Source organism: Vanellus vanellus (genome assembly GCF_965231255.1).
Source record: "Vanellus vanellus genome assembly, chromosome: 3".
In the NCBI taxonomy this organism is placed as follows: Eukaryota; Metazoa; Chordata; class Aves; order Charadriiformes; family Charadriidae; genus Vanellus; species Vanellus vanellus.
In genome coordinates this window covers 27070498-27091316 of record NC_138907.1, presented here as the reverse complement: position 1 = coordinate 27091316, position 20819 = coordinate 27070498, and the positions used below count along the sequence as shown (strand labels likewise).

The 20819-nt window shown below is 41.2% G+C and overlaps 1 protein-coding gene across 1 annotated transcript in view; it reads right to left on the bottom strand.

Annotated features, from left to right (window-relative positions):
* Nucleotides 1–20819, bottom strand: part of KCNH1 (potassium voltage-gated channel subfamily H member 1) — a gene marked incomplete at both ends in the record, with an annotated part of 184556 nt that overhangs the window by 157493 nt on the left and 6244 nt on the right. Inside the window, 3 exons of the mRNA XM_082481894.1 lie at nucleotides 2766–2894; nucleotides 13404–13510; nucleotides 13757–13880. Coding sequence (XP_082338020.1) covers nucleotides 2766–2894; nucleotides 13404–13510; nucleotides 13757–13880 — 360 coding nt within the window. The remainder of the gene's footprint in view (nucleotides 1–2765; nucleotides 2895–13403; nucleotides 13511–13756; nucleotides 13881–20819) is intronic.

Sequence of the window (20819 nt, the reverse complement as noted above, 5' to 3'; positions counted from 1 at the left end):
CAGTTTCCATGGGCCAGATGAAGAAATTTTGCTTATCATCTTAACTCTTCTGCAACTTGGTGCCCTTATATGTAGGTTTAGCGCTTATATTGTTTTAGATATGGAACTGCTAAGAATTACCATGATCACTGAAAGAACATCATGAGTTCAAGATCCAATGGAGATTTAAAAAAAAAAAAAAAAAAATAAAAAAAAAAATCGGTGTTTCCTTCAACATAGTTCTCTTGAAAACAAAAAAGTTATAGTGCTTCCTTGTGTTGAAAGTGAAGGACAAACTCTTTTCACAGGAGTGAAAAGGGTTTACAGTGGCAGTGGACAACAGAATATCAACTAATGCCATCTACCTGGACTTGTGCAAAGCATTCGACACCATCCCACACAATATCCTGGTCTCTAAATTGGAGAGACATGGATTCAACAAATGGACCACTTAGTGGATACAGAACTGGCTGGATGGTTGCACTCAAAGAGTTGCAGTTAATGGCTCGATGTCCAAGTGAAGACCAGTGACGAGCGGCATTCCTCAGGGGTCGGTACTGGGACCTGTACTGTTCAACGTCTTTGTCGGCGACATGGACAGTGGGGTCAAGTGCACCCTCAGCAAGTTTGCCAATGACACCAAAATGTTTAGCAAGGTAGACATGCTGGAGGGGAGGGATGCTATCCAGAGGGACCTGGACAGGCTGGAGAGGTGGGCCCAAGCCAACCTCATGCAGTTCAACAAGGCCAAGTGCAAGGTCCTGCACCTGGGTCGGGGCAATCCCAAGCACAAATACAGGCTTGGCAGGGAATGGCTGGAGAGCAGACCTGAGGAGAAGGACCTGGGTGTATTGACTGATGAGAAGCTCAACATGAGCCAGCAACGTGCAATCACAGCCCAGAAGGCCAACCATATCCTGGGCTGCATCAGAAGTGTGGCCAGCAGGTCAAAGGAGGTGATTCTGCCCCTCTACTCCACTCTCATGAGACCCCACCTGGAGTACTGCATCCAGCTCTGGGGTCCCCAACATAAGAAGGACATGGACCTGCTGGAGTGTGTCCAGAGGAGAGCCACGAGGGTGCTCCGAGGGCTGGAGCACCTCTCCTATGAGGAGAGGCTGAAAGAGTTGGGGCTGTTCAGCCTGGAGAAGAGAAGGCTCCAAGGAGATCTTATTGTGGCCTTCCAGTACCTAAAGGGGGCCTACAGGAGAGCTGGGAAAGGACTTTTTACTAGGGCATTAGTGATAGGACGAGGGGGAATGGCTTTAAACTGGAAGAGGGCAGGTTTAGATTAAACATTGGGAAGATTTTTTTCATTTTGAGGGTGGTAAGGCAGTGGAACAGGTTGCCCAGAGAAGTTGTTGAGGCCCCATCCCTGGAAGTGTTTAAGGCCAGGCTGGATGTGGCCTTGGGCAACCTGGTCTAGTGGGAGGTGTCCCTGCCTATGGCAGGAGGGTTGGAACTCGATGATCTTCCACATCCCTTCCAACCTAAACCATTCTATGATTCTATTAGTGCATATCACTATCCCATTAAGGCTCTTGTGTGAAAGCAAAGAGAAAAGGCACAGCTACCACCCCTGACTGAAAGTCCTACTTATCAACTGACTAAATGAAGCAAGGGCCTTTACTCCCAGCAAATAAATGAGAGCCAGCTTTACTGCATCATGCTGATTTATCTTTGCTGTCAGTCCTCATCGGGATACAGTGAAGACCATTAGGCAGGGAAAAACATATTGTAGACCCAACCTTTCCAAAAAGTTTTAATAAAGCAATGAAGAACCAAACAAATAGCATTAAAAAGAGAGAAAAATAACCCACATAGCCTGGAAGAGGGTATGTTTCTCAAGGTTGTACTTCCTTCTTCATGGTAACAGGTGTTTCCACTTTGAGAAACTATGTTTTTAAAGAATAACATTTTGAGAAAAAATGTAAATCAGTTCACCTTCACAGTAAGTTTCCTGTTTAATTTAATACTACAAATATTATTAAATACTACAAAAATGCAAACAACGGGAGAACTTACGTCTTTTTTTACCCCAGAGGATGCAAGTCTCTGTAATTCTCCATATGGGTACAAAAGGTCTGCTTCTGACAGGATCTGAACCTGAGTGCAAGTCTGTGCTGCTGTCATAACTGCATTTGCTTCCAGGTTTCCATGGTGTAACTCAGCAAAGGGTTAACAGCAAAACACAGCAATGCTACTTCACTCACCAGGACAGCTTAAACCTGATTCAACTTAAGACGACGGGAATCCCTTCACATATGTTAAAAAAAACTAGTCTAGAACTTTTATATAAAGAATCCCATAATAATGGGAAGTAACATAGAGCCAGGCAGAATGGAATTACTGAGAGCTTTCATAGACTCAGACGGGGTTAATTCCTCAGTTGTTGCATAGTGCCATGCACAATTTGTACAGGACCCTTCAGTTCCCTCAGACATCAAAGAGGTTGTTTAGCAACATTGTGACTACTTGAAGGCTATGCTGGAGTGTTGATTAATAATGAATTTAAAAGGAAGAGCAGTACCTATTTGGTCAGTAAACTCTGCTTCCTGAAGCACTTGGGGGTTGCATTGGCAATGACCCTTTCCAGTGCAGGTCAGAGCCAATTCGCTTAGGAAACCAGTAACCATTCCTTGCACAAATGCAGTCCCCAGTGGCATAGCTACAGGCTATTTTAACATCTAATTCTTTGGCTTTGGTATTTAAAGGCCTTCAGCTATTTCAAGACCAGGGCAAATAAACAGAAGCAGCATAAATATATAATTGTGAAAAAGACAAACCTTTACATGAATCATCCTCAATGGGCTGCTTGAAAGCCGTTATGTCATTGAAAGTGCAAAGAAATAAAACCACTTTATCCTGCTCATTTCGAATTGGAGCAATTTTCACAAAGAACCAGACAGGTGTTCCTGAAAACAAACATATCAAAAAGTTGGTCAATGGTAGGCAGAACAGTTAATGTGCTAGTTTAGATGTTTACACTTCAAAATCAGCCATCTGTAAATGTTACTTTAATGTTGGGGTTTTTGCAAACACCATTAGGAAAAATGACAAAGCAGCTGACAAGAGTGTTAGTTAAGTTCTCTGTTCTGCCTCTGATTAGCTTTTTAATCTTCAGGAATCACTCACTATTTCTGGGCTTCATCTACAAAGTGAATACTTGAACTTATGAAGTGCTTTGTGATCTCCTGAAAGAAGAGCCCCATGTACATGCAAAGGGTGCACACAACACAATCTTGCTGGTTCTGTGCAGGACTTGAGAACAGGCCAACTGTGCCTAGACCATGACCATAATACAGGGTCTCACTTCAAGAGCATGACCACCTTGGTTAACCTTATCCTTCTCTGCAAACAGGCAGTACCATTCCCCAACAACTACATCAGCCTATGCCTGGCTTCAAGATCGAGGCTCTGGGAGCTCTGGCCTAGCCTGCAAATCCTCCCATGCACGGGAAATCCTTTACAAGCTGCCTTTCAGCTTGCCTTGTCCTGAGCCTGCTCACAATCACTCTAGTGTGAAGCAAGACTCCACTTAATTCAGGAAAGAACAAGCCATCAGGATCAGGCCAGGGGCTGTGGATAGGAGTAAGTTGTACTGCATAAGAACTGTACTTTTCTAATTACTGCAGTAGATAAACTACAAACGCAAACTGCTTGAGAGATTAGAGCCTGCACATCACAGAAAAAGATGATCCCTGATAATCACCCTTCAGATGCTACTGTCAATTTTCCCTGACATTTATCCACACAGATCACCTTGAGGAGCAAAACTGTCAGTCAGCTCTGCCTTTCTATATTTTTGGCAGTTCTGCTGAGGCTGCTGAAAAGACCCTAGTGATAGCAATAAACTTCCATGTAACAAGATGGTGTCTACCACTCTCATTTCACAGGAGTCACCGCACCAATGTTACTGATGTTTGAGGATAAGCTAATTGGAGAGCTCAGAACAAAGCAGTTAGCTTCCTTAAAGGCACCATTTTTTAGTCTTCAGTCTTAACTTTGGTCATAAAAAGCTGACTCCTCCTCCAACTGTGAGGTACATGGCAATCAGGAGACTCCAGGGTCACCAGGCCTGGGCCTGCTGGGAGCTTGTACATGAGTTTTCAGACTGTCCCTACATCCTCAACAATAATGAAAAAACTCACCATTGCTTTTGCAGATATAAGATGTAAGAGCCAAAGAGAAGATCCAGGCTTGCTACTTGTAAGCAACATTTCTCTTGAGTGTCTCTTGTGAGCTATGCTTGGAGAGAAGGGTCTGCATACTAGGGGCCAATATAAGATGTAAAAGTCAGCAGGATTTGGACGATCTGGGAAAGCCAGAATAAACAGCACCACGCATAATTTTTGTCACTCATGCAGGAAAGCCTGTTTTAGAAAGGGTTATCTTAGCAGGCTGTTTCTTTTCTTTCTCAATCACAGGACCCTCCTCTAGGCTAGAGATCAGATTGTCTTTAACCTGAATTGCTCAGTGTTTTAACATAAGTACTACATGATATACTTCATGCAATAGTTAGTTATAACTAGGGCCACTTGTGCTTCCTGACTATCAAAGGGTCACAGGGAAACCTCAGGTAGTTCACAAGGTACTGTTCAGCAAAGCAACCAAAGGCAGCTTTTTTCCCAACTATGTTAATAAAACAGAAGTTGTTGCTACCAATGTCTCACCTGGACGTTTCCCAGCTTCTGTGCTTAGCAATCTTTTCTGGCCACAGAAAGCCAGGGCATCTCCAAGACCCATGGACAACTTCCATAATGAAGTTCAATTCCTAGGGCTCCCACTGTGCCTGCATAGCACAGGCAGTTTCAAACCCTGGCTGGGATTCCATGCCATATGTACAGCTACCTCTATAAACAGCAGGGTATATGATGCATAGAGGCCTCTGCTCAAAACACAGAGGAATCCAGATGGGATCACTGATGGCCATTTCTGGAGCATGCTTGCATGGCTGGAACTATTCAGGGGTCAATATATACTTTTTTTTTTTTTAAAAAGAGTTAGCATTCCTGAACAACCCCTTCCAATAAAGTATCAGTAAACAAAAATGCTAAATGCAAGAAAAGATTCAGCAAAGTAACTGTGCCAGTAAAATCATTGCTGACTTGCTAATGAGCTTTGACGACACTGCCACAAAGCAGCCAACAGCAATTTTCAAGACAGTAACACTCTTTACACTACCCTTTCTCAGGAGCTCCTAAAATTGCCTATCTCCATTTCTTCTGCCTACTTGTTTTTCCCATCTTCACATGTGAACTTTTCTGAGGCTGATCAAATCCATATCTTGCTTTTACAGACTCCTTGGTGACTAATTATTTATTATTTTACCCACTTCAACACCCTTCACTAACACTGCAACTTTTTAATCAGCCAGGATCTCCATTGACAGACTTGCTTTTTGATCTTCATCTACATGCACTTGCTTGTTTGATTAGGGATTTTTTCCCCCTCCCCAAAAACACTTTGTATTGTTTTGCTACTTCAAGCTACAGCCATAATATGGGCTGCTTATAATATTAATCTTCATAGAATTGGGGTTGAATTACATACTCCATCTCTGCCTCTCACAGCTATAAAAACTTATTACCCTGCTTTTGAAGATGCTATACAAATCACAGAAACAAACAAAGTATGCAATTCACCCTCTCATTCTGGCTTTTTGTCAGATGCATGCTGTCATCTTCTCTTTATGATTATGGTATGACATGTCGTTGCAAGATTTTTCTAAGATGTTCTGAATGCAGCAAAAGGAAAGATTTTTCCCCAATAACCTGTAGAAGGCTGCTGCAGGGCAAAGGGCTTATATCAGCAGGGTTCTTACTTTCTGACTCCCTTGACTCCCACTCCCCTGCTGCATTATTTATAGTAAAAAGGAAAACAAAACACCGTTTCACCTAGAACCAAGTGTAGATCTTAGTGATGTGCCCCACAGGCAACAAGAAAGAGCCAGATATCCTTGATAGCTAAAAGTAGGTAGGTTTGATGACTGTCATTATTTGGGTACCCTTATAATTTCCAGAGTGTCAAAGTGCCATCAACAGGGTGTATTCCAGGGCAGAACATACAATCAAGGTGACACACATGGTTTGCATAAATCATGTTCCAGTTTTGGATTTACACAGCAACAGCAGAAATAGATAGATGGAAAATTCTGCCAGGCCATGTATGTGTCTCTTCAACACTATTCAGTATTTTTCCCTGCAATGTGTTCCCCACCATCTTGTCAGTCTCTTTTGTGACTAGAAGACAAGTCGATACAAAAATACAATCATGAGGTGAGTGCTTACAGCGCTGGGTTACACGGGCTTTCCACAGTGCTCTGCAACCAGGAGCTCATTCATAGCAGAACCAGGATCTGAACTGTGGGAACACATTTAAGGCTCAGCCAAGATGTGGCTGTACTCAGCTTTTTTCCTGCATACTGATTTAATTATCAGAAGAATTTTACTTTTTAAACATTAAACAGTTTATTTAACTATTAAACAGGAAAGCTTAAAGTATAAACCACTTATAAATCAGGTCGGAAACTAGAATTTCAACCTCCTACAGGCAGCCCTCATATACTTGATGTCAAAGCCAATGTCCCTGCTCAGCCAATCCTGACTGGCAAGAGGCACAAACAAGGACATTTTAATGAAAAATATGATTTTCAGATTTAGCTTATGGGTTATTCAGGGAGTGAAACTGCAGCATCTTTCAGAGCTCTTGTAGCAAAACAAGAGTAACTCCATCATATGCCCCCAGTCTACACTGATGTACAGCCACGCAGAAACTGTTTATCAGTGTTTCCAACAGTACATCTACTTTCATTTACATTTTGTGTTCAGTACTGGCAAACTCTCTCACTGGCAAAGTTCAATGATAATGCCAATGCACAAACAAAGAAGTAAACACTTGTGAGCCATGTTAGCTTCTGTTAGATTTGCAATCAACAGTGAAAGAATACAGAGTTTGTCTAACGCCATAGGACCAATTCTGCTAGAAAAGGGAATGTCACTTCAAAGCTGGTGGAGAAGCAGTGTGAACAACTGGGAAGAAATTAAAATCTACACTGAACTTCTGACAGTAGCCATAGGACCAACCTGTCTCATGGAACCAAAATTACATAGCTAATTCCAGAATTAAAAGATGCAGCTCTTAGTAGTTTTCAATGGCCTGAGCACAGTACTTACAGCATTACCTTAAAGGCAAGACGATTTTAAGAGCTGTGATTCAGGTCCCAAGTCTTCTTCAGATTAACACACAGTAAATGTCTCCACACCTTAAAATTTCCCATCTGTAACAAAAACTACAGGCTCTTCCCTCTCCTTTTTTCCAGTCCTGTGTATTTCAACAGTGATATGTTCAGCCCCTTGCTGAGCGAAACACCAGCATTTAACATGCTATTTAACTTTGGTTGAGGTCCTTCGGAAACGCTCATAGTATCAAAGTGAATGAGACAGTAAAGGTCTATTCCAGCATCTCCCCCTAACCATCCTGATGACCCCTCCTTCAGTTTTCCCTCCTGTCAAGCAAAAATAGGCTACAACAAATATCAAAATCACTGTCTAAATGCGCTCTTTCCCCATACCTTAAACCATTTAATCAGAGGTCAATTTACCAGCTGCTTCTCAAAATTACAGAAAACACATAGCTTAAATAAAATTCCAATAAGCAATTTTTCTTTCTACAAAGTAAAGCAAAATAAGTTTATAAAGATAATGAAAAAGACAAATTTTGACAATTCAGCTGATATCTTCAGTGCCCTTACTGAACGAGGCAAGTTTCCTCAAAGCAGCACAACCTCTGCATTATTTGATAATGTTTCAGTCAAACAGTCATCAGACAGGTATTGCCCTGAAGGTGAACAGTCAAGCAGTATGGAAATGAAAAGGATAGAAGCATGTGCTGTGTCTCCACCAACTCCTACATGCAGCGATGCAGACAGCAGGACTTCAGTTATATAAACAGCATGGCGGACCACTAGAGTCACCCCTTTTGGAGCTTCACTTACGCCCAGGTACTCAGTATGAGATTGATTGTCTGTATCCCACACAGAATGAATAGTTTGTCCAATATCAAATTAGCAAACCAGCTGCTGAGGCACGATCAGAAAGAGTTAGGTAAGCCACTATATTCACACAGATTTTAACTAGAAGCACGGAAGAGCCTCTGACATTTGACCATGCAAGACAAAAAGTTTTCCTATAGACTCCACCTTCTAGCAGGGAGTTTGCACTGAATGAGAACAAACCAACTCAGTACATAGCTCACCACTCTGTGCCAATACTAATAGACCTTAAAATACATTTTCAGCACTTTAAAAGCTGTTACCTTCATGTTTTCCACAGCTGGTGCTGCTACGCTCTGGCAGCTAATGCTTCTAAAGATCAGATCTTTACATGCTAAGATAACGAAAATCAATTTCAGTCCCCAAAGGTAGAATCACTACACACAGGGGTTATCCTCTGACACTGGAGCAACAAAGTAGGAAGAAGGCTCAGCACACACACTTGTACTGCAGCAGTGTTGATATGCTTTACCTGATTCTGAGTCCTCTGAAGAACAGAAAGTGAGTGTAAGGAAGAGGAGGACATGGGGAATTTTTGAAATCTTCTCTCCATTTACCTCAGATAAAATATTTAAGAATTACTACTGGAAAGTCTTACTGTTCTGTATATGTTTGAGGAGATGACAGCAGGTCTTGCTTGCCAACACATTTGAAGTTGAAAAGATCAATGGAAATTATCAGTTTTATGAATCCAAAATACTTAGATTTGACCTTGCTGAAGGTAACTGAACTCATGCAGATGGATTTCACAGGAGGTGCAGGTGTGCATACTGCTTGACAAATATAAAGCTAGATTTCAATGAGAGGCTCAGGATGATACGTGTCACTTCATTCAACACCCTAATTCTTTCCCTCTTCTGATCCTATGCAATGATCTTGTTTAGCAAAGGTTTCCATCTGGAGACACTAGAGGCACAGCATACACAAAAGGAATGGTTTTAACCAATAACAGTTATGAGAAACTCTCCCTAGTGGTGGGCAATCACAGGTCTACCACCCTGACATGAATTTTGCTCTCTAAAAATTAGGATGGGGTTGTTTGTCTGTTTTTTAACCTCTGTAGAAAGCACTGGTGCCAAAGATAAGTGCAAACAGAATCTACCAAATCACTATTTTGGGCTTGTCATTCTTTGACATCTAAAAACCTTCTAATACACTGTGGGAGGATGGCGCATGTGTTAAAAAAATATCCAACAAAAGAAACAAAAGAAACCCACACAAATATTCATGGTATTAAATTTGTTAAACATTCAAGCACCTGGCAAAACAGGGAAGTGAACCCCAGCACAAACTGAAAGTGAAGTCCAGCCTTTGGGACTCTCACCATAATATAGGTACTCAGAGAAGAGCTACTGCTTATCCAAACCACTTTGCAGCATGCAAAATAATTACTTACAGCCAACCCCTTGGTTGCTGCCATTCCACTGGCCTCACCTGTAGAAAACCTCTGAGAAAATAATATATATATTTTTTTAAATGGTGTCTTATCACCCTCTGCAGCACTGGGAGCAATGGGAATGTCTTTGCTCAGACAGGGGACGCTTGGAGACTCTTTGTAACTCTTCATGCATTTTAGTTTTGAAGAGCCCAGCCCACGTCAGATATTCTTCCACTGCAGTGGATCAAGTACTGCATAGAAAAGGGGGATAGATTTCAAATGGGCACCATGTCTTCAGAGGCAGCCAGATGCAAATAAGTTACATTCCTACAAAAATTTACTTCCACCAATAATGGTAGCAAGTGCATCTAGAAGCAGCCTGCTTTTGTAACACAGACCTAAGTTGTAGATGGAAAAACAGGCAATGAAAGTCCAAGTTTAATTTACTTGGCCATTTTAATTTACGAGGCTGACCATAAAGTGTAAAAACCTAACAAATGGCTGTCAAAGTCTCATAAGAAGCTAGATGTTTAAGCTGCATCAATTCAGATAAGCTGAGATATTACTAAGACTTAAACTTAAAGAAGAAAAATAGAATAAGGGAAGAATAGAGAGACAAAAAAAAAAGAAACAAAATATTTTCTAATACATTAGGCTGTATCCTTCCGTGGTGTAAGTTAACGTAACTCCACCAATTTCAGTAAGACTTCACAATGTTTTGATTTTCCTGTATAAAAATAAACAATACATCCAGCATCACTGGACACTCACATCTGATCAAACAATGGAACTGAAGCTCTCACATAAAATTACTGTCAACCTGTCTGTTGTCATTTTGCAGTCCAGATTAAAGAAAGCTTTCACTTTATCTCCTTCCAGGTATGACCATGAATCTCCACTGAATGCAACAGCATGGCATCAGAGCAACAATGACAAAAATCTGTGCACCTGCTTGCTCCAATTGCTTCCAATTATCCTGAAGGAGCTGTGCATTTCTAGGAAGCAATTCTTCCAGGGAATAACAATGATTGTCACATATCTGCTAAGCAATCAAGGGCCCAGCCCAAGCAACCATCAAATTTCTATCACATCTTAACTTCAAGTTCTGAGAAGAGGGAGGATAGTCACTTTTGGATGGGGGGAGGGCTGGACGGAGAAAGGGGAGACCAGGGTAGAGACAGCATCCATAAATGCAAACATGATGAAGGCAGAAAATTGTATCATTCTTCTGAATACTACAGCCTATGTTGTTTCTAGAGTTGATATTGCGAATTGCAATGAAGATGCCGGATATAGTGTACCTATCAACATCTGGATGCAGTATTCTTACCAGACAACCAAGTAAATACTAGCTCTGGGTCACCACCATGGAGAGTGCAGCATCCAAAAAAAAAAAAAAAAGCCGATCACTTCTTGTAGCATTATTAAAGGTCTCAATCTATTGTTGACATGTCTAGCATAAGATCAGGACTTAATTGTTACTCAGAGAAAGAGAGAGATTACTGCTGCTCATGAACATACAAGATGAAGATGAACCTGCACCAGTGACGTCATAGTTTACTTGAAACTCCTGCTTTGTTTTCCTTTTTTTCCCCGAAAGGAGAGAGACTGCATTGTTAAAACAGCTACAAGTACATTAAACGTGTAGGCTGTGGAAAATGCACCAATTATTCAACACAAAAATGGAAGAAAAACTTGCTATTTATCATGACTGTTTATAGGGAGGGAGTGGACAAGTAAAGAACAACAAAAATCTACTTCCTGTCTAATTTACTGGCTAACTTAAAGAAGAAAAATAGAATAAGGGAAGAATAGAGAGACAAAAAAAAAAAAGAAACAAAGAGCAGGAAAAAAACCTCAAAACATATCTAACAAAATTCAGGGTCCTTTCCAAAACCTTCAAACTGAGAGTAGGTTGAAACCAATCACATCCATTGCCCAGGCAGGCAACTGCCATAGTTGCAGGCAGAGGTAAGGTGACCAAAAAGCCAAGACCACTTAGCAGTCTGGGTGCTAAGTATCTGGCAAACAAGAGTGATGTGGCTGATTCTGAGAAAAAGCTCCAGGATGTCCCCTTTTTTGTATTTTTCAGTTGCAACTCTCTAGGGTTATTAGTCAGTCTCTGCAACAGTAGTTAATGCACCTCTACAGCTATGAATCTAACAAACATAAGAGCACTGCATTTTATTAAACTTAAAAACAGACTCTGTGCTTTCCTTTTTCCCATGCCTGTGACCCTCTGCACACACAGCAGAACCATTGCAGCTCTGCTTTTTGGCATGTCGCACAACACAGCTTCTGCACAGCTGGAATTTGTTCTAGGCCGCCTCTCCTCAGGGAAGTGCACAGCAGTGCAGGAAACATTCCTCACTCCACGGTTACCTTGCCTTAAATCTGAATAAAAGGCAGAGAGGCCCCAGGCTCTACTACAGGCCATATGCTGCAGCAATGACAGAAGAGTAGCTGCATAGATTCTTGGTACCAAATCACTGTTAACTAAGAGAGAATTCCAGACCCTCCTAGATCCTATGACTGCAGCTTATTTACTTGGCTTTGGATGCATAGATGTGAGCTACATATGTCCCCACAGCCACTTACTGAGCTAGGAACAGAAATCAACTTTAAGAAATAGGTAAACGCTGGAGGCAGATAACACTAGAAGGAAAGAAGTACAAAGCAAGGCCATTCAGCGTATGTAGCTTTTCAGATGAGTTGGACCAGCAAAGCTGTGCTCCAGAAGAGCCCTGACTAATGGCACAGTGTGAGAGGTCATGATGCTTTGAACAGGCTAAAAAGAGAAGAAAAAGACTAAAAGAGAGATGAAGCAGAAATCTCTCAAGGTTGTGGATTTTTTTTTTCCCCCCTCTCTAAAAGATGACAAAAACCAATTCCATGCACTTTGGCACTACCACTTCTTAGAACAGGTTAATTCTGATAGAAAACAAGCAGCTCCACACATCCACAGATCAGCACTAGCATATATAAGCATTATGTTTTAGCTTTTGTGAAGTGCCTGTGGTTCTTTCGCCAACCTCCATCAGTACTAGCTGGTCATGTCAATAGAAATACCAACAGTTCACACATACAGATAGACTGGATAACCTTTCCCCAGAAAAATGGTTTTTCTAACAAGAAAAAAAGCAGCAACGAGCTTAACTGTCAAAAATTACATTATAGCAGTTTAAGTTATATTTTGTGGTTAAAGACCCCATGCCCACTAATGTAGAACTGATCAAATTGAACATCACAGCTGTAATGGGAAGGAGCTGCTTCTGCAAGGGACCCTCCCCTGTACACAGACACTACCAGTTTCATGATTAGAAGGTAAAATTGTTAAGAGCAAAATATGTTACAGAATGCAGACTTTCAGCTTAACATCTGGCCAGGCTGAAGACCTCAGTGTATTTATACTTCAGGTGACATTAAGCAGATGACAATAACTGTGCCATGACATAGTCCACACTAGACAGGGCAACACATTTTGGGCAAGTAGTTCATTCATTGACATACACAGTTACAGACAGACTGAAATTCCTAGGAAAAAATCATATCCCAATTAAGGAATTTTTGTCCGAAACAAAAGACATTTTCATCTGAAAACATCAGAAGTAGTTCAGCTTCTAAAACAAAAGATGGGGGGATTTTATTCTGAAATGACATATTGGCTTTGCTATATTAAATTTTTAAAAATTGAAAAAGTATGTTCCGTGTAACAGAAACCATTTGCACAAACCTAGCTTGTGTATTATCATTGCCGACAGAATCTTCAGTGTTGTGTTAAAGCACCACATACAAATTGCTCTAAACATCAGAACAAATTAGAGCGTCTCATCTGCCTCCCTGAGTCACTTTCACCCCTAATGTTCTAATTTCTCCCTTGTATGGGGCTTATTTAGCCCCACAGTCCTTCAGTCTGACAGACCTGCAGCTTACACTATAATTTAAAACAACTTTACATACCTATGTTAATAAACAAAACAACCAACTACTTACTGTTCTTCTTGTACATCAAGATTTCAAAGGAGTTCATCTCATAGTTCTCAAATGTTTGCCGGACCTTGTCAATTGTATCTTTGTCTGTCAGCTCTCCATACATAAAACTACAAATAAAACAAGAAATTCAAGTCAGATACTAGACAAAGACACAGAGCCATTTGTTTACAGTGTGAAAAGGACCTATTTGGAAATAGCCCTTCTTTGATTTTGTTTCACCTGGAAAGCATATTTGACAGATGCAGCCCCAGGAGATAAAAGACAAAACTGGAATAAACAGATTATTTTTCTCCTCAAGCAACAAGCACAACACTACAAGCTATTTAACAGAAAATAAATCTGTTCTCAAATACCTGCAGGTGCTGCTTTTTTGCATAACTTCTGCTCTGTGATATCCTGATAGCTTGCAAAATCCATCGTTGCTGTAGACAATGGGCCAATCCACTATCTGGGCATTACCCAAGACAAAATTAGTATCTGTTTGAAAGAGCACATCAGTTAGACATTAGACAAGGCTATGGTTGCATTAGAGAAAATACTTGTTTCAGGATCCAATCCTGATTGCTTCAGTCCCTGCACAGTTCTTCTCAAATACTATTCCCACTGCAGTCAACAGGATTATTCCCGGTTTTAATTTTAAGTAAATCCTTATTTTAAAGAAATATTAATTACTCAAGCAAAGCTTAAGAGGATGGTTTTATGCAAGTGAAACACATGACGGTTAAGCAGGTGAAATTCATCCCTTGACTGAGGATGGATTCACCAAACTGTTTCCCTCTATGCTACATGCACTGTTCCCCGATGACACTCAGTTTGAACATGAAGCTTCTTACACCCAGCCAAACCAGCACGAGCAGTATTTCTCCTTTCTGAACGCAGACACAGTGGCTCCTCTCAATATAGCCTTCACTGCCAGCCACACAAGCTCAAATACTTCTTGCGTGACGCGTACGGCACAGTGCTCCAAACTAGACACCAGACAACTAGGGTTAGTACTTACACCAGTAGAAAGTATTTTTTGTTTGCTCTACAAGCTAGAAGTTTCAAACAGTAGGAAATAACTGAACAGGCTTCACACCTCCGTTCTGACTAGATCTGTGTGTGCTACTTTTTTTATGATTGATATCTCATTCAAATTATGAACACACTCAATGCTGGGCCCAGACCTTGCTTTCTCTGCTGCTTTGGCTCTTGTGCAGTCAACTAACTACACCTGTGTCAAGACAGACAGCAGTGCTGTTGTTGCTTGGGCACTGGTAGGCAGGTGGAGATTGCGACTGCTTTCACAGCTGCAAAGACCCCCTGGCTTTTGAAAGACAGGCTGAGGCAGCCACCTGAGATTAAGAGGCATCTATATTTAAGGAGAACCTTTAAGGGAGTCCACTATGCTGTCTACTTTTCAGGATCTAACCCCAACTGCTCAAACATACATAGTTGTCATTAATACTTCCTGCAACCAAGAGACACAAACAAGACATTCTACCTATTAATTGCAAAGAGTTTTATTTATTTTAACTTTCCCTTTCTAAATCTTTTGTTCTGTTGCAAACTTCAAGTGGGTTTAAATAAAACATTCCTACAGCTATCTAAATCCATTGCCCAGTCCCACGAGCATGATTAAGTGTATCTTTATACACTCTTTAGAATGAAATATACCAGTAGTATAACTTCAGAACATTTTAACTGCTTTGTTTCTCACAGCCTCTTTTAAATACCATGGGTTTTGCTCGGTTGAAGCACTTTGTTCCAAAAACAATACATGTCTTTTACCCCTTTCTATGAATAAGTAAGCCAAGTAATTTCTCATTGCTAAAGCAAGTGCTTTTGAGTGTCTATTATAAACACTGCATTGCACTGTTAGGATATTTTTAAATTTTCATCAGGATGTACAAAAAAATGACAAAAAAATATGCAAATACAAATGTTAGGCCAGGTCCTGCCCTGATCTGAATGGTGTTATTTCATGCATACATTCCTTCTCACCATCTCCTCTTCCCTCCACTTCAAGAGCTCCTTGAAGAGCTTCTACTAACTTAAGCAGTGGCCTTCCCTTCACGCTTAGACCTCAACACTATCTTCAGATAAATAATCTCTTTTTTAATTAAAAGCTATATAGCACACTTTTCTGATGACCGTTACTGCGCTAATCCTACTTTTATCTAGCCTCGCAACACTTCTGTGAGGTACAACGGTGCTCTTATCCCCTTTTTACAGCTAAAAACAAATCACTAAGACCACAAGGGGATTTAAGCACCAGAAAGCCAGACTGCTACAGCTTAGCCCCCAGATGCCCAGGTCTCAAAGACTGGGGAGCTGGAAGCTCAGTGTGTAGTGGTGGTGAGATAGAACTGAAAAACATTAGCACAGCAAATAGAAACCTGACCAAGTTAAACTGTGGAAAACAATTTAAAAGGGGGGTTATTTAAAGAGTTTTTTTCCCCTTTCCTATATTACTTATGATACCTAATATTTTAATGTAAGCCCAGTTCTCACAGATAATTCCCAAGATTGTTTGCCATTATTGCATGAGCTAAAGAATGAAACTCCCACTTGCTTACCTTTTGGCTCAATGAAGCCTGATTTTTTTGGACTGGCAGTTTCCAAAGGATGCTTAGAGAACATGCAAATATTTCCCACCCCACTGACAGCCTAGCAGTTTGGGTGTTCTCCTACGACATGTGAGGCTACCTGAGGGCAGTGAAAACTCAGCCTTCATTTCAACTCCTGAATGACTGTTCTAATTATCAAGCTACTGAAGAGAACAGATGCCAACATCTTCACCATATGAGTTTTTAAGTCAGTGTGACTTGGCTGTTGTACTTCATGCATCCCTAATAGCCAATCCTGTTAGTCTACACTGGGTGAGCCTCTCCGGGAGGTAGAGGTAGAATGCTTCATTGGGGAGTCCAGGTTGGGTTTACTTGTGAGTTATAACAAAGCTTTAAAGGCAATAACTTCGGCACCTATCAATTCAAAGAGCAAGTCAGAGGTTTTGATGATCCCACTGTCTTATAAGTGTGTCTCACTTCTAGCTAGTTCCCACTTCATGCATCTTCACCTTTCTTCGATCCAGGTTTTACATACCTTACAAACACACAGGAAGTAAATACTGAAGTTGGACCCATTCTCTGGAGTCAACACCACACCCCTGACTCATCTCTCGGCTTGCTCCTCCAGATCCATTGCCACATTTTTTAGTGCTTGCCTTGGGGTGATCCCTAGATCCAAAAAAATGCCCTGCAGGGGCCAGTGCTTGGCAACTCCCCATGCAGCTGAAAGCCTGTAGAGAAGCTGTTGGCCCCTGTAAGCACAGCAGCTAGGCAGGTGAGAGAAGCTGCAGTGTAGCACCATCCAAATTGCTAGGCCAGGAAAGAGGTTTCCAACCCACCACTCGCTGCGAGCTTTCCTTGGGGAGGCTACCAGCCTCAGGATGATCAATTTCTTTGTTCCTGCTTTTGTTGCAAAGGGAGAGGCTATCTGCATTGGTGGTTTTCAAACTTCCTGTACCCACTTTTTTTTTTTTTAACTCACAGTGGCCTAACAGCCCACAGAGTGGAAGCCCCAGCATCTGCAAAGAAAGGGTCTCGGAGACAAATTGGAATTTCTTCCCAGTTACTCACTCCTCTTCCCAGATCTCTTTATAGACAAAACAATGACACAATGGTGGTTCTGCGCCTATATTTCTTCAGGAGTGCCTCCGATAACAGTGTTTTTCCTGTGCAAACACTGGTAAGACACAGTATAAAATAAGGGCTCCCACTTATAACTCCCCTGCATAGTTTATTCTGACAGATAACCCGGAGGTAGAAGGGCTGTTCTCATTACTATCATTTACATTCAATTGCATTGACATCCCTGACAATGCGCTGCTTGGAGACAGCTCATAATCTGTTAAACAATTGTTCCTAACATAAGAAAATATTAAATAACATCCACTGAGGCAAATATTGCCTCTCCATCTGTAGGGACACAGGGTCCCAGAGGCCAGGAAACAGCTGTGGCTTTGTTGCACAACAAGCACGAGGGATGGTCTAGTGAACTCTTTGAGCATCACAGGGCAAAGCCTCTTGGGGACTCACAAGTGTTGACAAGGGTCAACAAGGCTGGGAAAGGAGTTGGTCAGAGGAAGACCACGAGTAAATCCACTGTTAAATTCTCTTCAAAGACTTGGGGTAAAACGTACACGTAATAGCTGCAGTACTCAAACTATTTAGTGACTTGAGGCACCTCTTTGAAAGGACTCAAAGGACTCCCTTACCAGGAAATCAGTTTCTGTGACAGTGTCAATTGGGTTAGTGGTATTGCCTGGCCCAAAGAGAAGCTCTAAGCATCATTGGCCCACCTTATCAGCTCCAAGTAAGAACTGAGCTAGGAACTGGAGAGGTCAGGCTCATAAAAGAAGACCTGGGGTTCTGACTTGTGCTGTATTTGGCACAGTCTGAGCAAGATCATTGGGAGGCATAGAAATATGTAAAGCACAGCACAGAGCACCTCATGCTACAAAAACACAAGTAAGAACTGTAGCATCTCAAAGGCAGCAAAACTAGTTGCATGAATAGGGCGGGTTTCTGCAATGAGGGTCTGCAGCACTGCTTACTTCATGAAGTGCCCCACTTCATATTTTCTAGCCTGCATTTTCCACAAGTCAGTTCTGTTCACTGCAGAATATCCACACGTCAGCCTTTACACACTCAAATGTCAGACCCGTTTTGGATTATCACTTTAAACTAGTCACAGCAGCTTTAAAGAAACAAGAAAAACATCTTAACTCCTTCCAAAACGTAAGACTGGATTTTGCTCAGTCACTGAAACCAGTACTTTCCTCCACTCACAAAATACATCATCACAGAAGAATCAGAAAACATCTTTCCAAATAACAGCAATCCTTTAACAACAGCAACAGCATGTCTCTAGAGCACTCACCTTCACTGAAACTACTGTATCTACTAAATCTTGTTGCTTAAGCCTCCAAAATGCCTGAGGAAAAGAAGCACCTCACAGACATGCAACTGGTCAGAACTAGCTGACTGAGGAGACGTCACCTCCTTTCCAAAGAGCACAGAGCAAGTTACTGAAATGCTTCCTCCCTACCATTCCCCTGCACTGCTGCGCATTCGCAACCATAGCATCCCAGCCTCTCCTGTAAGGTGGACCTTGCCAAGCTGAGCTCCCCACCTCTCTCCAGAGGCCAGCACACCAGTTCTGCCTTCTCTGTCCCTTCAGCAATGCACAGGCCCTCTTCGGGGACATACTGGCAGAAGGTCAGACACCAGCAGCCAGACACATTCCCACATTGCTGCCTGCGCAGAGGAAGCACACAGAGGCAACCAAGAGGAAACCCCTGCTCAGTGTGTTGTAGCACAGACTTTGGTAACAACAGCGGCTGGTGCCCGCTGCACTTTCAAATATGTATGCAGGTCTGTCAAAGCCCCCCACACATGTGCTCAGGTTGGCGCTATGCACAAATGTCATTAAAATATGTTAATATCTTTTCCCACAATTATCACACAAATACAAAACTCAGAAGATTTGCTACACATTTATCCTCCTATCAGTGAAAGAAGAAGCAGGCTCACTGTGGTGGAAAGACCTACTCCTCACCAAACATGCTAATTCTCCCATCAGTGTCCAATAGAATAGAAATTGGCCTCCTCATACCAGACCACAGCCTTCCTCATGTTGGGTGAGGACATAACCCTGATTATGGAGACCAAGCATGTCTTTTTCAGCATATCTCAACCTCCTCCCATGGATCTTCAGTGGAGCAAACCTAGACCTCTAGCATTACAAAGCACGAACCACCACTACGGCAGAACTAAAAGAACTGCTTAGTAAATAGGTTTCTTATTCTACCCATAGTCCCTGGGGATAGGGGTGGGGGGGATACAGCCTCCTTAGCTACTGTTCTGTTAGCTAGGCATAAAGCAGCATAGGTGCTATGTAACAGCCAGCATAAGAAATGTGCAGTAAGCAAAAACCATGTGCAACTGTCGTATGATTAAGGACTGTATCATAGAGCTTAAGTACAAGGGACAGATGAGTTTCTAAACAACTCTAGTATTTACAAACTTGTGACTTTGCACCACAAGTAGCATCATTTGGATATGGGGAAAAAAGATGGTTTCATTTTTGGTAAGGAACACAATACGTGGAAATAGAACATTGTTTGTAAGTAGGCTGTCAAAATTGCTACAGTCACGCAGCTCATAGTGCTTTTTGCTTTAACAATTTGCAAAGGATAGGTATGGATGAATTTTTGCTCATGTTTAGTCTTAGCTTTGAAAAAAGTAAACCAGCAGCATTTAGTCACACTGATTAGTTACATTGTTCAAAAGTAACTTCTGAGATCAAAATACAGCCCTAAATCAGTACAAGTAAGTCAAACTGAATTTCAAGCATCTATTCAATCCTTTCTTTGCATACATGGGATTCAAGGCTCACACTTCAGCGAGGAAAGACACAGGAACCAACCAAATTTTTATCTTAACAGAAGTGCTGTGACTGTATTCAAAGCAAGTACAGAGCTGCTCAAAGCACCGAAAGACTATTCACATAGTTAAATAAAAGTAATAGGACACAATTCCGGTCTTCCACCCACATTCTCCTGTAGAAGTCAATGGTGTTACATGGATACACACATCCACTCAGTATCTCCTTGTATTCATTCCTAGAGTGGGAGTGCATCAATGTTTAAATATGCTATTGAACAACTTGATCTCTCCATAGAATAATGATACAGTGGCCTCAAAATTGCACATCCTTAATATCAAAACAAAATTATTTTAAGCTGTTTCATATTAGGTGAGGCTACAACATATTACAGATTGGTTCATTTCAGCTTACATGTTTTATTTAACTATTTATTTTACAGAAACAAAAATTAATTTAAAAACTCCTTGGCTGCTACAGCATGAACACAATCCACTAAATGCAGGCATTTCATGCTTTATTCAAACATGACTTACACTGTCATGTGTACTCCAGAGCATAGTGCCAGTACAGGCTGAAAAGAATTATTAAAAAATGTATTTCATCATACTTACCACAAATAACAAAAGAGACACTAACTAAAACAACTTCAAGTGACTCAGTTTGAATCATTACAGAAAATGAATGCTAATTTCAGCCAGCAGTATAGATAAAAACTACTGGTTCCATCTCAATATTTGTTATTTTGCATTGTTATAGCGAATATTTCATAGTAGGCCTCTACCATGATAAAAGTTTAAATTGAAAAGAGTACATCCCTCCAACACTAGTAACTGTGAAATCTTTGTAATTATCTGTTTTTTTAAAAAATAAAAAAAACAAAATAATGGAGCAAGAATAGCTGAAACGGAAAGTGCACAGAAGCTGTCATACGTATTTTATGCACAGCATTATCCTTCGCCTATCCCTGAAGTACTGCCCATACTG